Source organism: Acomys minous, assembly GCF_964271855.1.
Source record: "Acomys minous genome assembly, chromosome: 3".
NCBI classification, from domain to species: Eukaryota; Metazoa; Chordata; class Mammalia; order Rodentia; family Muridae; genus Acomys; species Acomys minous.
In genome coordinates, this window is record NC_140485.1 from 79,271,309 (window position 1) to 79,288,021 (window position 16,713).

The 16,713-nt window shown below is 48.9% G+C and overlaps 1 protein-coding gene across 2 annotated transcripts in view; it reads right to left on the reverse strand.

The window, feature by feature from the left end:
* MMP24 (matrix metallopeptidase 24) overlaps positions 1-16,713 on the reverse strand; it is a 48,699-nt gene that overhangs the window by 13,901 nt on the left and 18,085 nt on the right. For both annotated transcript variants that reach the window (XM_084775684.1, XM_084775685.1), the window contains exons 2-4: positions 14,923-15,071; positions 9,118-9,234; positions 6,964-7,268 (exon numbers count right to left, since the gene is read on the reverse strand). In XM_084775684.1, coding sequence (XP_084631810.1) covers positions 6,964-7,268; positions 9,118-9,234; positions 14,923-15,071 — 571 coding nt within the window. The remainder of the gene's footprint in view (positions 1-6,963; positions 7,269-9,117; positions 9,235-14,922; positions 15,072-16,713) is intronic.

Below are 16,713 nucleotides of genomic sequence, written 5' to 3' on the forward strand. Positions count from 1 at the left end.
TACAGAACAAAACACCTGAGCTGGACCAGAAACAAGCCCAATGGACCAGAAAGGTTGGCAAGTTTCAGCAACCAGGTTCTCTTAAAGCCAGCAATCATCAACTTCTCTTTTAAGCCTTGGGTAAGACAAGGCCTGAATTGGTGAACATTAAGTAAGCATAGTATTGGGAAAGGAATGCTAGGGCCGAGGAGTTGGGCAAGGCCTTGTATCCACAGTTCTGGTCCTGTCTGCTTGATCTCTGCTATCTCCCCCTGAGACCTTTCTCTTATCTCCCAGTCCTAGGCACATCTTAGTTCCTTTCTCCCACCTCAGAGTCTACCAGGAGTCAGGGACTTTACTACCTACTCTGGCTCTAGTAATCCCAGGCAGAGTTGCCAGCCCATGAAGGTCCCTGGAGAGTCAGATGAGGGTGGGAGTTGTCTGGCTTTCCTGAGTAAGGTCTTGGGAAAAGAGAAGAACTCTACAAGCCAGATCTAGACCGACTCTCCTTTGACACCAACCGTGTCATCATGAAGCCACCTTTGGAGCAATAGAGAGGAATGGGGCCTGGGCAAGATCACTGCAAGGTTGGCCAGGAGCCTGGGCTGCCCTTCTGCTGAGAAGGGCAGGCTGACAGGAGAAAAGCCAGGTTGCCCCCACCTCCTTCCTCAGGTCCCGGTCCCTTCAGCAGCAGGGAAGCAGTGAGCTCATCTTTTAGCTCCACTGCAAACAAAGGTGGCTGCTGAAGCTGCCAGAAGGCAGCTCAGCGCCCCTGCGGCCTGGCCTGGCTCCGCTCCTGACTTGCTGATCCACCTGGACAAGCTGTTCAGGGCCTTTCTCCTGACCAGGCCTCTCCTTGGGATCATCCACAGAGACCTCGTCAGGGAGCCAGGGAGCCCCTGGGTACTCTCTGCCATTGTCCTTGGCGTGCGCCCAGTTCTGTGAACATCAAAGTCCCTTGAAGGAAAGAGACCTGTGGGTTTCTTCCCAGGACAGAAAGTAAGAGAAAAGCTGGGAAGCCAACATCCCATAACACAAAACCAGGAGAGCTTTGGGGATGAAAGGGATGGAGAGCAGCCACGCTGAGCTTGTGAGGGGACACAGAGTAAAGAGGGGGGGGGGTCAGCTACGGAGAAGAGCCACAAGTGCCTGATGAAGAAGAGGTCCTCAGCATCTTTACTCCTCAGAGACTGAGAGGCAGGAAGCAGAGTCATCAATCAGAATATGGTTTCTGCAGCTCTGCCATGTCCCAGCGCTGTGGCATTTATACCCCTTTCTCTGCAGCGAGAGAATCATGGCTGCCGTCCTCATAAGAACAGGGAGAAGGATTAATGAGCCAAGGTGAACAAAATGCCCATACCTGGCACAGATGGGTCATCGCTTATTCTGGCTGTTGTGTTGAGCTGTGCGAGAGGACCAGTGTCCCCAGTTGTGTGTTCTCTGGGAGTCTCTGGGGCCTGGTAGCATGACACTCTGCTTGGCTACTCCAGTGAACCTTGCCTCGTCTAGGATGGACCCCCTCACTGGACACCCATGTTCCTGACTCTTGATAGCATCACCCCAAGGCATTTCCCTTCACCTCTGCATCCCCCCTGCCCCCAGCACTGTCCCCTCCACCTAAACGCCCTCCTTCCTTTAAAGTCCACCCCATCTCCCAGGAAACCAGCCTGGCTTTCCCAGCTGGCCAATAATGCTGCCTTCTCTACTCTGCCAGCGTTTTAATCTCAGGCAGCTTTAGGTACTGGCTACTGTCCCACCTTCATTAATTACAGCCACGGGGTACATGCTCGGCCCCAAGACTGAGTTTCTTGGGGACAGTAGCCCCCCCCCCAAATGGCTCAAAGTTTCCCAAGTCTGACATGGTAAAGTGACAGCATCTAGTGCCAAAACTACAGGAGTTTTCCAAGTGCTGTCCTTGGGCCACCTGCACAGACCCCTGTGGGGACTGTTAAAGATGTGGCATCTCACTTTCACATCTGGCTCTGCCGCCTTCCGACTGTGTGGCTTTCTCAGTGCCCAGGAGAGCTTCAATCCCATCATCTGTAAACTGGAGATTTGATCCCTGCTGCCTCTATGTCCCTGTGCTGGGATGGGGTTAGTGACCTAAGTGTGGAAAGGCTTGGTCCTGTGAAGCCGGGGATGGTCATGAAGGCTCTTCCTGGTTTGTCACCTTCCTCTAGGAAGGAACGCTGAGGGCTGGGTGGAGTGGGCATCTGCTGACTTCACTGGCTGACTCATTTGAACGAAATGAGGACAGAGGAAGTTTAATGAAAATGGCTTTAAGGCGGTGGTCTAGCTTGCCCCTTTGTACTCTTCAGTGTGTGTGTGTGGGGGGGATGAGGACCACACACACAATTCAGTGGCCCTCTGGGGAGCTTTGCTCGAGCGCGTGCACGTATGTTTGTGTGTGTGTGTGCTCGCGCATGTATGTGTGTTGTGTGTGTGTGCACGTGTGTGTGCATGTGTGTGTGTGCATGTGTGTGTGTGTTGTATGTGTGTATGTAGCAGGCATACTTACCTGTGGGGGCATGCGTGTGGAGACCAGAGATTGATGTTGAGAATTCCCTAATGCTTTCCATCTTTTTGTTTATTTAAACAGGGTCTCTCAGCAAAACCAGTGCTTACTACCTTGGCTAACCTGGCTGGCCAGTGAGTGTGTAACATCTGCCCAATTCTGTTCCCCAGCTTGGGGTTACAGATGTGCATTGCCACAGCCAGCTTTTATTTGGGTGCCAGGGACCCTAATTTGGGTCCCTGTGTTTGCACAGCCAACACTTTACCCAATGAGCCCTCTCTCCTGTCTGTCCTTCACCACTCCACCCCCCAAAACAGAGTCTCTGTATTCCAGGCCGGTCTCAGAACAACAGCAGCCTTCCTGCCTTGTCCTCTTGAGTGCTAGACAGATGTGAGCCTAGGAAATCTTTTAAATACTGGGGTAATGAGGATTGTGATGCAGGAAGTTTGGGGTTCAGATATAGCCTATGTCTTTTCCTTCCTTCTTTCCTTCCTTCCTTCCTGTCTGTCTTTCTCATTTTTAAACAGGACACCTTGAAACATACATGTTTCCTGATGTAGTGAACAGAACTTAACAACACCAGGGGAAAATCCTACCCAAAAGTAAACCTACGTCTAGCCAGGCCTACTCTCCCCTGCAGCACTCAGGGGCCACGAGGAGAGCGACAGGTTAAAGGTGAACCTGAGGCTCATCAAGTGGAATGACCACACTCAGGACAGTTTCTTCTGTGCAAGGCAGGGAAAGGTCGCGGCAGGATGTATTTTAAACCGTAAGACTTTAAAAGAGCCATGTGTGGTGTGGATCTTGCTTGGATCCTGATTCAAGCCAACAGCTGTAAAAAGACACTTGTAATGTAAGTGGGGAGATGAGTACTGAGTATTAGATTATGTATATGTATTTTTGTATTGAACCTACGTGTGTGTGTGTGTGTGTGTGTGTGTGTGTGTGTGTGTGTGTGTGTGTAGGCAGAAGTTAACCTCGGCCATTGTTTCATCTTGTGTTTTGAGACAGGGGCTCTCCCTGGGTCTGGAGCTTCCTGACTAGGCTAGGATGCTTAGCCAGCAAGCCTCAGGGATCCCCTGTCTCTTGACTCCCCAGTGCTGGGATTATAAGCATATGACACCGTACTTGGCTTTTCGACATGGTTCTGAGGGTCAGACTTAGACCTTCATAGCTCATGGCAAGTACTTTACCACTGCTCTGGGCACTAGATTTTAAGAAGTTGTAAACTTTGTTGAAGTTAATAATGATTTTGGGGTTATATAAAATTAGGCCTTTGTTAACATTACACACTAAAGTAGTCATATATAAAATGATTTTATAGCTAGGACTTTCTTTAAAATACATCAGCCATGAGGCTGGAGAGAAGGCTCGGTGGTTAAGAGCACTTGTTGCTCTTGTGGAGGCCCAGGGTTCAGTTCCCAGCACCGACATGGCAGCCCACAACCATCAGTAATTCCAGAAGATCTGACACACTGCTCTGGCCTCCGAGGATGCTGCTTGTGATGCACTTAGATGGAGGCAAAACACTCATACACATAAAATAAAGATAAAATCAGCAAAACAAAACACCCTCAGTTCCAAAATAAAAGTGGAAGGGCGTGGGTAAGTGGGAGCAACAGTGCTGATCACCGAAGCAGACGAAGGAGACGATGGCTGTCTAGGGGACCCCTCAGTCTCCCTCCTTTAGGGAGTTTGAAGATGTTCCACAAGGAAAGAAGAGAGCCAGTGATGCCACCAAAGTCCCCAGGACAGCCTGCTCCTCTCTTTGAGCCTATGTGGAAGTCAGGTGCCATATTGTCCGGGTGCTCAACACATTGTGGTTTCCTTTCCACTCGCTGAAACCTGTCTCGGGGCAGTGCGCACGCTCACCCCAGGCGCCAGGGATCTATGGCTGTGCTTCTAAGGGGAACCGGCTCCTCCCTGACATTGGCTCTCTTGGAATTTCTATCAGAAATGGAGGGTGTTCGCCACACATGGGGTGATCCAGCAGGTGGGGTGCTGTGCTGCAGGGGTGTCCGCTCACAGGTTCTAGGTCCTTCCTGCCTGCCACACACTCCAGATCTTGTATCTGAAGACTCAGCCCAGTAAACTATTCAAAGCAAGGAGTGGGCCTGATGACGGAGACCCCCACCCAGGGCTTGGCAGAAAGAGAGGCAGGGACATTTCTTCCTAGAGCCTCTGTAGGAAAAGAACCCTTCGAAAATCCTGTTGTGTTCACCACAGCCAAAACTGAGACCTCTTCAGTTAATGGCGCCTGGCACATGACAGGCCCTGAAAATGATAGTTTTTTTGTTTCCTAATGCCTTATCAGCATCACAGTTATTTGTTGACACTACTCCAAAACTAAGAATAAGATGAAGAATAAGTATACGCGAAAGGCCGGGAAAGTTATCCAGCACATAGGAGAGATGACGCCAAGCCAGAGGAAGCTGAGCTTCACAGGAAACAGAGCATAAATCTGAAGAGGGGGGAGGGCAAAGAAACTGAACAGTTTTCTAACTCTCTGGGCTGCGCCTTGGCCAAGCCATCTCCTGGACCAGTGTTGGACAGATGCTGAGAGGAGTCAACCCCCAGCTCACACAGTGGTGTGTCAGTGTCCCCTGACAGTGGTGGTCCTCAAGGGAACAACCCACCTACCTACACGAGACACGGCTTCTGAGGGGAGGGACTTGTGAAGAGCCTGCCTGTACCTACAAGCTGCACCGAGGCAGGAAGAGGTGTCTTCTCAGCTTACGGATCAGCATCTCCAGCGACAGGACTTCACAGTGCTGAGAGACCTTTGGTGGTTCTCACCATCAGGATGGGTAGGGAAACATCAAGGACAGAGATGTATCTCAACACTGGGCTCTGCTGTCCCAAGTTCCTCATGGGCCCTGTAGTTTGCGATCCATGGGAGCTCCAGGGCTATGCTATCCAAACTCAAAGCCTTGCTTAACTACTCTCTAACTCCCGGGGCCTTAGTTAGAATAGTGTTTCCCTATGCCTTTGTTTGCCCATCTGTAAAATGGGGGTGACAAAACGTACTTATGATGTGTGGAAGGCACTTGGTATGGACCTTAGAACCTTATCGTACCCACTAATTACTACCTGTTATAACCTAAAGGCTGAATCCTCTGTCCCTCCACCCCACTTCCTCCTGAATCTCGTTGCATTTTCTGGGCACCCGTGCTGCAACTTTCAGCAGGGTTACCTATGTAGACACCTGCCTCTCAACTCTGCCTGCCCCACCTTAGTTAAATGTTCAGATACCCCTTGGTCTTTTGCAGGACTTCATTCTACGTCGCGGCATCATTGGAAGAGGCCTTAGAGATGACCTAATCTGTCCTCTTGTCTCCACTTTCTGTACGCTGGGATTGCAGCTGTGTACCATCATTTGTTGCTTATGCTGGGCATTGAACCTGGGGATTTGTGAATGCTAGGCAAAGACTCAGCTACGTCCTTAGCCCTCGCACAGGGCGCGGTTGAACTAGGGTTTGAGCGCCAGCATTGTTACCTACAAGTTATGCCATTTGAGCCCTGAGCTCTTCATCTTAAAGATGGACTTGATTTGGCATGATCACTCAGTAGATAAAGACACTCTCTATCAAGCCTGATGACCCAAGTTCAAGCCCTGGAACTTCCCTGGTGGAAAAGAGAGAAAGGACACCCACAAGTTGTCCTCTGAACTCTATAGTACAACTTAGTTAACAAGTGTTAACTAACTAACTAACTAACTAACTTACTAACTAACTAACTAACTATAATGGATAGATTACTGGGCTGGTGAGATGGCTCTAGGGAAAGGTACCTGCCACCAGGTATGACCACCTGAGTTTGGCTCCTAAGACCCCTACACAATGGAGGAAATTGACGTTCCCAAGTTGTCTTTGATGTCCACATGAGAGCTGTGGCATGCGCACACTGACACAACATGCGCACATACAAATAACTCTGTGCCCTTTGCCAATTGCTAAGCAAGTGTCTTTTGAGTTCACATGGATAAACACTTTAATGATGAGAGCTATCGCTGCCCGGTACTAACTGCTGCTGTTTCCTGAGCGCCACAGAATCACAGTGGTGCAGGGCGAGTTATCTGAGGATGCTGAAACGGTGACTGCCATGACTTAGAGTTACTTTAGGGCCAGGACCCATCCTTTTCTGATCTCAAGTTCTATTTCAATGTCTCCTAACCTGTTTCTTTGGCCTCTAAAACATCATCCTTCTTACTCATGGTGCTGTCCTGCCTCAGCCCAACCAGACCAACTCCTAAGTGGTCTCACCCATCTTTGTGGCCCTGTTCCTGGTAGATTGAATGTTGAATATTATCAGGGGATAATACTCTTAGATCCTTGAGTTCTTAGACCCGAAGCTCTGGGAAGCACGTCTCTTGTCAATGGCGTTCTGCCAATGCAGCCTTTGTGCATCTTTCCCTGCCAGCTGAACGGCCCAGCACTGCCCCACCCCCAGCCCCAGCCCCATGTTCTTACCATCATGGTTGGCATTTCCTAGTGTCCAGGGCTCATCTGAATCAAAGTGAGTGTCTCCTCCAATCCCTGGGCCAGGGAAGTAGGCATGGGCTAGGAATCCCCCTTCCCCATCAAATGGGGAGCTGTCACCATGGAAACCAGAAGCAAAGAAGATCATGATGTCTGCCTCCTTCCGGTCACTTTTGATCTCGTGGTAGGGCACCTCTTCAAAGGTCAGCGGGGTTACCTTCTGCCACACATCGAAAGCCTGGCGGATAGCTTTCCGTGTGTCCAGCTCACCCACCTTTGGGGTGTAGTTGTGAATGCTGGTGAGAGAGAAAGGGGTCATTAGAAAGAAATACAGAATCAGAGAGAGTGGAGCTAAAAGGGGTGCCAGAGCAGCACGGCCCAGCAGCCTTCACATTTCCAGTGCTAGAATTCTACTGAGATGCCCCAGGGGTTGGAGAATATGCTGAAAAAGAAGAGCATTGGACTCCCACCCCTACCTCAGTCAGAATAGCTGGACCCCACCCCTACCTCAGTCAGCATAGCTTTGGGTTTTGTTTTATTTTGTTTTTTGTTGTTTTGGGAGGGTGTTGGTGGTTTTGTTTTTTGTTTTTTGTTTTCAAGACAGGGTTTCTCTTTGTAGCTCTGGCTGTCCTAGACTCACTTTGTAGATCAAGCTGGCCTCAAATTCATAGTGATCCGCCTGCCTCTGCCTCCCCAGTGATAGCTTTGTTTTTGCTGGAGTTTTTATTCCTGACAAGGCTTGTGTTGCACAAGAGATTCCATCCAATGTGTAGTAAAAAGTTGATAGAGAGGCCCCTCTATGTCTAATTAGTACATAAAGTGTGTACATTTGTAAAAGTCACAAACATATTCAAATAGTACAGAGGCATTCAAGTGGAAGGACCTGGCTGTTGCTGGTCTGTCAGCGCCTGGTGTAGGGCAGCACCTGAATTAATACAGAGCCTGATTTAGCTCTCTAAGGTAACTGTATCTGTGGGGCACAGCTCTCCACAGTGGAACATAACTACTTATGAGCGCTCTGCCCCATGAATGCCCGGGGTGTAGGTTATCTTACCCATCCCACAGGGAAGAAGCAGAGGTCTAGAGAGGTAAGGTAATGGAAGGTAAGGTTAGACTTGGGTTAGAAGGTTCTTTCCCCTTCTCTTGATCTGTTCCTCGTCTTTGGGACACCCAAGGATCTTCTAACCTAGATTCCTCTTATGTTTCCTTCTCTTTTTGAAAAAAAGAAAAGAGAAGTGGGGCGTGGTGGTGCACACCTTTAATCCCAGCACTTGGGAGGTAGAGGCAGGTGGATCTCTGTGAGTTCCAGGCCAGCCTGGTCTATGAAGTGAGTCCAGGACAGCCAAGGATACAAAAAGAAACTCTGTCTCAAAAAACCAAACAAACGAGAGAGAGAGAGAGAGAGAGAGAGAGAGAGAGAGAGAGAGAGAGAGAGAGAGAGAAGGGAATCCTGCTACATCTTATCAGTAAGAAAAGCCTCACTCTAACGCAGTAATCTCTGTCCTTGATCCTTTTACTGTGCCCAGGGAATTGGTCTGAGATGGACTCAGAGTTGGGAACTTATTGGGGCCTTTCCTAGCGTGGTCCTCGTCCAAGCCTTCTGTGAACACTGGTGTCTGGCCCTGCTATTCTGTTTTTTTTTTTTCTTTCTTTCTTGTCTCAGTCACTGTGGGGCTTGGAGACAGAACCAGCTCTGCTCTGGATTTCCCAGACCAGGAGGGACACTGCTGTGACCCATGTCTTTATTCCTTACTCTCCTTCAGAGACAGCCGAGACTCTTTCTGCATGGAGCACCTTGGGTGAAGTCTGTAGAGCCGACGCTGGGAATCCAGCCGAGGCAGAAACAGTTGGCCAGCACTAACAGTGATCTGCTCTGACGTGGCCTTCACACAGCCGAGTCCAACTAAGCACTTCCTACCCCGTGCCCAGGAACTGAATCTGTAGGCGCCTACACAGAACCCAACTAAAGACCAGGAAACCTGAAGCCAGGGTCACCTGTGGAGGTCACAAGGAAGATAAGGTCACAGGTTCCCTGCGCCTGGGCCTGATGTCCACACGCCTCGCCTTTGTCCTGATCCTCTCTTTCCCCAAGACAGAGTGAGTGTGGGGGTCAAAACCAGGGAGGAAGAGAGGCGGGCACAGCACCTGTAGGTGATATGTTTCTGCCTCCACTTCTGTCCAGTTAGGGCATAGCGCTTGCTTCTCCGCCTCCGGCTCAAGTGGGGATGGTCAGGGACGCCACATCGAGGCTTCTTCATCCACCTGGGCAGAGAGAAGGCATGCAAGCGCACACACAAGCAGACAGACAGACAGACAGACACACACACACACACACACACACACACACACACACACACACACACACATACACACACTGTAGTTACTAAGCACTCTAGGAAGGCACTGGCCAGTCCTCAGCCCCAGAATGGATGGCAGTGCACATTCTCAGCTTCGACTCCGGGACCATGCCTCTGCATGCCCCCAGAGGGAATTTGACAGACTGACCGATTCATGAATCCATTCACTCCCACGGAGAAACCCTTGAGTTTAAGAAACGCTTAAGAGACTGGAGCCAGCAGACACTGGGAAATCCTAGTCTCACCAAGCAAGCAAGGACTCCAGGCAAGGGATCAAACCAACCTGAACCCCAGTTTCCTCGTCAGCGTCATAACTGCAATGAAATCCTAACCCCCAGCTCAGTCTACAGTGCTCCGCGTGGGTCTCGCCCCTGCCCATGTGCCCAGCGGCTTCTCACCCACAGCGGTGCCTTGCTGTTCTCTGAGATGGCAGCCAAGCATTCCTAGTCTAGAATCTGTCATGCTGTTTCTTCCTTTACTTCATTAAGGTCTCTGCCCCTCACAGAGAGCTTCCCTGATGGGCTGGGCAACCTTCTCCCAACACTGATGGTCTTGCTTAATGCTTCCTTATAGCGATTACCATCCTCAAAATGTGGGCATTTGCTCTCTGGTTTACTCTTCGTTTTTTGCTTTTGTTTTTGTTTTCTCGCCAGATTCTGAGTTGCATGAGGGTAGGAGAGTTGCCTGTATTCTCAGAGCTGGCATGGTGCCTCACATAGAAAGGGGTCAATAGTTGTTTAACAGAAAACAGGCTGACTGGATACATGAGAGAATTGCATCTCCTCAACACTACACCAGGAAAGCATAAAAGACGGTGGCAGTTTCACTACAGGTGTTTAAGAAGGGCTAGGTGCCTAGATACAGAGCTGTAAAGTTGGGACGTGGGAGGTCTAGACAGGAGGACCAAAGTTCCAGGCCAGCCCAGTCTACACAAAGAGACACCAACTCAAAAAAAAAAAGTCTCTGAACTGGATATAGGACACAGAATGCAATTTTCTATAGAACCCGTTAATTATATTGTGGGGTTTTGTTGTTGTTGTTGTTGTTGTTGTTGCTTTGTTTTTGTTTTTTTTCAAGACAGTTTCTCTGTGTAGCTTTTGCTGTCCTGGAACTTGTTCTGTAGAGTAGGCTGGCCTGGAACTGAAGGAGATCCTCCTGTCTCTGCCCCCCCCCCCAAGGGCTGGGATTAAAGGTGTGCACCACCTCCTCCCAATTTATTTTGTGGTTTTTTTTTTTTGTGTGTGTGTGTTCTGTTTTTGTTTTGTTTGTTTTTTAAAGACAGAGTTTCTCTGTGTAGCCTTGGTTGTAAGCTGCCATGTGGGTGCTGGGAATTGAACCCAGGTCCTTTGGAAGAACAGGCAGTGTTCTTAACCACTGAGCCATCTCTCCAGCCTGAAACCCACCTTTTGTTTCTTCTTCTTCTTCTTCTTCTTCTTCTTCTTCTTCTTCTTCTTCTTCTTCTTCTTCTTCTTCTTCTTCTTCCTCCTCCTCCTCCTCCTCCTCCTCCTCCTCCTCCTCTTCCTCTTCCTCCTCCTCCTCCTCTTCCTCTTCCTCCTCCTCCTCCTTTTCCTCCTCCTCCTCCTCCTTTTCTTTTTTCTGAGACAGGGTTTCTCTATGTAGCCCTGGCTGTCCTGGACTTACTTTGTAGACCAGGCTGGCCTCGAACACACAGAGATCTGTCTGCCTCTGCCTCCTCAGTGCTGGGATTAATGATGTGTGTGCCACCACGCCCGGCTATTTTGTGGTTTTGTATGTTAATCTGTGGTTTGTAATAATGGCAAGTCCTCTGAGGCTAGGGGTCATGTTACACTTGTCCTTGTGCTCCAAAGCTAGAGTAGTGCGTGGAGCTTAGCAAACCTTGAGAAACTTGTTGATTACCAGGTCAAGACACACCAGGGACCAAGCCTGGGACATCACTGGGGATTAAAGGAGGGCCCAGGTAGGAGACTTAAAAAGCCACAACTTTTAAACTAGGGCCAGGCCGCCCTCCCTGCGTTTTATGTTTCTGCACTGGCCTAACAACCCACCCACTGAACTATAGCTGGGCATTGCTGGAAGGGAAAGTGTCTGACCTCATTCACAGCTGTTAAAAGCAGTTGCCATTGGCAATGGAGAAAAGAAGACAGGCCATTTTAACGACACATGAAAAGGCACTAGAGTGTAAACCAGGTCTTACTCATCTTGGCATGTTCTGCTCAGAGAGTGACCCACACAGAGCAGCAACGGAGTGCCATGACAGCAACGGTACACGTCCGTGTAAACATGTGCAGTTCCCACACCTTCGTGCTCTCTTATTTGAGATGGGGGATCGTGCTGGGTAGCCCAGGCTGGCTTCCAACTCATGGTCTTTCTCTTCCATCTCTTTTGTGCTAGGGTTATAAGCAGGCACAGCCACACCCTGGATTGCTTTTAGAATTTTTATTTTTAAATTGTTAATTAACTATTTATTATTATTATTATTGTGTGTTTGGGAGTGTTGTGTGCAATGGCATGTATACAGTTGCACACATACGGAGGCCAGAGGATGACGAGTGGAGTCTTTCCTACCTTGACACGGCTTCTGGGGATCGGGCGTTTGGAAAACAGAAGTCAGCGAGGCAGGACTTGGTGGACTATCAGGGCAGTTTAGTAAAGGAAAGTTGAGGTTTCTATTTCTTCCTCAAGTGTGTAGCTCAAAGTTGAGGTAGGGGAGCTAAGCTGCTGGGCAAGTGAGTGAAGGACTAAGCGTGTGACATTTTCCCAAGGGAAACACCCAAAAATAGTACTTGAAATTGTGAATCAAAGTTCTTTTCAGGGGCTGGAGAGATGGCTCAGCAGGTTAAGAGCACTGGCTGCTCTTCCAGAGGAACTGGGTTTAATTCCCAGCACCCACATGGCAGCTCACAACTGTCTAGAACTCCAATCCCAATTCCAGAGAATCCAACACCCTCACACAGACATACATACACAAAGGGAAAACACCAATGTACATAAAATATAAGTAAGTCACTAAAAATTATTTTTTAAAAGAAGTTCCTTTCAGTAACACATGCTGGAAAGAGAGGCAGGAGCCATCTCTGCTACTGCTTGCAAGACGGAGTGGGACCTGAGAGCCGTATGGCAGGAGATGGGGCCCCGTGAAGGGTCACAGAGCTAAGGTGGAGCCCTAAGAATTCTGCCCATCCCACCCCAGTCTGTGTGTCCAGAACACTGCTCCCAACTTCCTAAGAGAGGTGCGGGCAGAAATGCGGGAGGCAACGCTGCCTCTTCCCTCAGCTCTTTTCCTTTGTCCTCTTTTCCTACCCACCTGCCTGGTTTGAAGCCTGTCCAGAAGGCCTGGGGCTTTCTGGAACAGAGAAAATCCAAAGCCAGGTGGAGCCTCAGCAGAGACACCAGTGCTCCGGGCCCAGGGCGCACTGCACAAAAGCCTCAAATTAGCATCAGCCTAGAGAGGGGGGCTAGGCTCTTACAAGCTGCTCACCCAGGAGGCAGGGGACCAAGGATGCCACTCCCAGCCTCCGAGGAGCCTTTGGATGCACTGTCTGGGAATTTCACAGTGCCCCTCAGAGAAGGAAGGACCGGGAACTGTTTGGATAGAAGTCCGGATCACCAGGTTTTAAGTTCTGCGCCTTGGAATAATGGACCCAGGATTTGAAAGCCGAACCCAACATTCTCCTTTGCAAATAAACAGGGCGAGAGAGCGTGCTGGGGATGCTGCCATCGCAGAGCAACTTGTCTGAGGGATGAACTGCTCCTCGAGCCACAGTTGTGTGCGTTTCCCATCCTGCCTTCTGCCAGCTCTCCCGTGTCCTCAACCAGCCCTGCCATCTGCTTCCACCCTCACGTGGGCTCCTATCTCCCCCTTTGGAAATTCACTTCTGCTCTTTCTATGTCTCCCTGGCCTGAATGCCTCTTTCATGGATAATTTTTCCTTTTTAGTTTTAAAGCTGTTTTACTTGTTTATAGTTATTATTATTGTATGATAATATAGTATTTATATTATATTATTGTGTATGTGTGCATACACAAGGTCAGAGAACGATTTTCAGGATCTGGTTCTTTCCTTCTGCTGTGGGACTTAGGGGTTGAACCGAGGTCATTAGGTTGGATGGCAAGCACTTTTTAGGCCCATTTTATCAGCTCATGGATATTTCTTTAAAAAAAAAATGGCTGGGCATAGTGGCACCAGATACCTTTAATTCCAGTACTTGGGAGGCAGGAGGATCTCTGTTATCTCAAGGATGGCTTAGCCTACATCGTGAGTTCCAGGACAGCCTGGGCTATGTAGAGAGAGTCTGTCTGAAACAAAGCAAAACCAAACCAAACTAAAACATAAGCAAGCTGCTCTCATGTTCTTACATTTTTATTTATTTGCATTTTAAGTGTTTGTCTGTGTGTGTGTGTTTTTAAGGAGTATGCATGTGTCCGAGTGTATGTTTGTGCAGCAGGTAAGTGCAGGAGACCTCAGAAGTCAGCAGAAAGTACTGGAACCAGGGTGATAGGAGGTTGAGCCGCCATGTGAGTGTGGGGAATTGAACCTGGGTCACAAGCGCTCTTAACTGCTGAACCATCTCTCTACCGCCCTGCTTCTCTCTTTCTCTCTCTGTGTCTGTCTGTCTGTCTGTGTGCGCACATGGTAAGACATACATGTAAACACAAACGTGAGAACCAAGTCCACATTGTTCTGGCGACCCAACGAGTTTTGTCAGGTTGGGGCGACAAAAACCATGATAAACAAATAAAAACATTGTCTTTTTTTTGGGGGGGGCTACCACCCATTTCTTCCTCTTCTCTTTGTTCTCAGGCTTTTCAAACATTTATCCACCACTTGCCATGTCTGGGCTCAGGTCTCTCCCCGTCGCCGCCCCAACTTTGTTTCCACCATTCCCCTGAGCTTATGCAGAAGCTTTTGATGCCTAACCCAGCCATGCCTTTCAGTCACCTTTCTGTTGGGACCACTCAGCAACTAACCCTGTTGGCCATGCCCCCTCCACTGCCGTGATGTCTGCCCCTTCCCTGGCCACTTCTTCTAGGCTGGCATCGTAGCCCTCTTCTCTCTGTCCTCTGCGCTGTCCCTGAGTGTTGAGAACCATTCTCGTGGCTGGATTTATAGTTCTGCCTTCTCAGCATCTCCCTGGGGTTCGTGTGTTTCTGAGCCCTAGGACGACACAGCCAGATGACTGTGTTTTCCACAAAACAGCCGAGTAGGAGGCTTGGGCTAAGCACAGCGCCTGGCACATGCGGGCGCTCAGCAGGTGTCTGGTAAATGGGAAAAGTGGGGCAAGAACTGCCAGCCTGTTTCTGCTCCGCAGTTCTCTGTATCAAGTGAGACATGAACACGCATCTTAGGGCGCCCACCCCATCATTGTCCTGACGAGGAAACTGAGCCCCTCCCCCAAAGGTTAAGCATCTTGTTTCCAGTCACACAGCATAAAGTTAAAATGAGAGTGGTGGTGATGAACCAGAAACAGACCCATGAAAGATCACTCTTTGGTATTGTCCCCCAAGATGGCAGTGCAGGGGTGTAGGGCAGTAGGATAGGCATGGTGTGACCATGACAAATGCGAACAGAGTCCAGAAAGTGCAAAGGCAGAACGCCCTAAGCAAATCTTACTCGATGGTTGTCTGATCCAACACACCGGTGACTGGGATCCCGTAAAACTGCTGCATAGTAGAGACTGCTGACTGCAAGGCCTTCCCTGAATGCAACCCAGATGCCCGTGATTCATAGGGAAGCAGGTAGCCGTAGGATTTTAACCAGTTCTGAAAGACAAGTGAGAGAAAACGATGAGTTATGCTATAGAGAAGCCCCATTCTAAGCAACGGAGATTTGCCCTTACCCACACACGCACTGCTCAACTGCCAGAAAACCTAGCTCTGACCAGCTCACTCCCTGGTGGTCAATCGTCCGTTGCATCTCTCCTGGCTACAGAATGACACTAACTTTATATCTAGAGCTTTCCCCCTGCCCTTTTGTTTGTTTGTTTGTTGGTTTTTCAAGACAGGGTTTCTCTGTGTAGCCTTGCCTGTCTTGGACTCACTTTGTAGAGCAGGCTGACCTCGAACTCACAGCCTGACGAGTGCTGGGATTAAAGGCGTGCGCTACCACTGCCCAACACCCCCTTGTCCTTTTAATTTCTGGATTTGATGCATGCCATTGGCACATGCCTGTCATGCAGGAGCGAGGGAACAGTTAATTCACTGAGGTGGACGAGCCCACGGGAACCTTCCCTCCTAATGTAGCCTCATACTGCACCATATCTGTTAGCAGGAGAATAACCACCCCGCCTCCCCCCCCCCACAAGGCAACCCACTATTAACATAAACAAGCAAAGCAACATATTTCTTATAGATAGATAAATAATAAATGCATAGAAAAATCTATTATGTAAGAGAATTTCTTGCTTTTCAGAAACACGCATTGAAGGCTTACATAAGAATGTGTGGTATCTGCAACTGGTGCTTAATGGGTTCTGAAATAAATGCATAAATATATTTTGAGAGAGAGAAAGAGATAGCTAGATGAAGTGAATGCAGTTAAAATGCTAACAGTTGGAGACTTGGGGGAATGGTTGTCAGGTCTTTGTCCTGGTCCTATCAACTTCCTGAAGGCCCGAGTGTGTGTGTGTGTGTGTGTGTGTGTGTGTGTGTGTGTGTGTGTGTGCGCTCTGGGGATTGAATCCATGGCTTTTTGTATGCTAAGTATGTACTTTACTACTCATCTATAGCCTCAGCTCCCTCCAAAATTAAATGACAAGAACAAAAAACAAAAACAAAAACAACCAAACAAAACCAACCAACCAACAACAACAACAAAAAACCCCACCTGAGTATCTTTTGGCTAGAGGGCCATGGAGGACTTCTTTTGTGCTTTTCTGTTTTCCTAAGGAATAATTTTCTTTAAAAAAGGGGGGTGGTGGTGGCGGTGGCAGTGCTGAGGCTGTGACTCAGTTGTTGGGCTCTTGACTATTGAGCACAAAAATCCTGAGTTCAATCTCAAACACTACAAAGAAAAAAAAGTGTGTGTGTGTGTGTGTGTATATGTGAGTGTGTGTGAGTGTATGTGTGTGAGTCTGTGTGTATGTGTGTGTGAGTGTGTATGCATGTGTGAGTGTGTATGTGAGTGTGAGTGTGTATGTGAGTGTGTGTGTATGTGAGTATGTGTATGTGAGTGTGTGTGTATGTGAGTGTGTGTATGTGTGTGAGTGTGAGTGTGTGTATGTGAGTGTGTGTGTATGTGAGTGTGTGTATGTGTGTGAGTGTGAGTATGTGTATGTGAGTGTGTGTGTGTGTCTATAAAAAGGGCAAGAGACAAGAAGAAGCTTAGGTGAAGATGTTCAAAGAAGCAGTGTGACCAAAGCACATCAAGGTAAAAGAGCTTACTGTCCCCCCCACCCCCCACCCC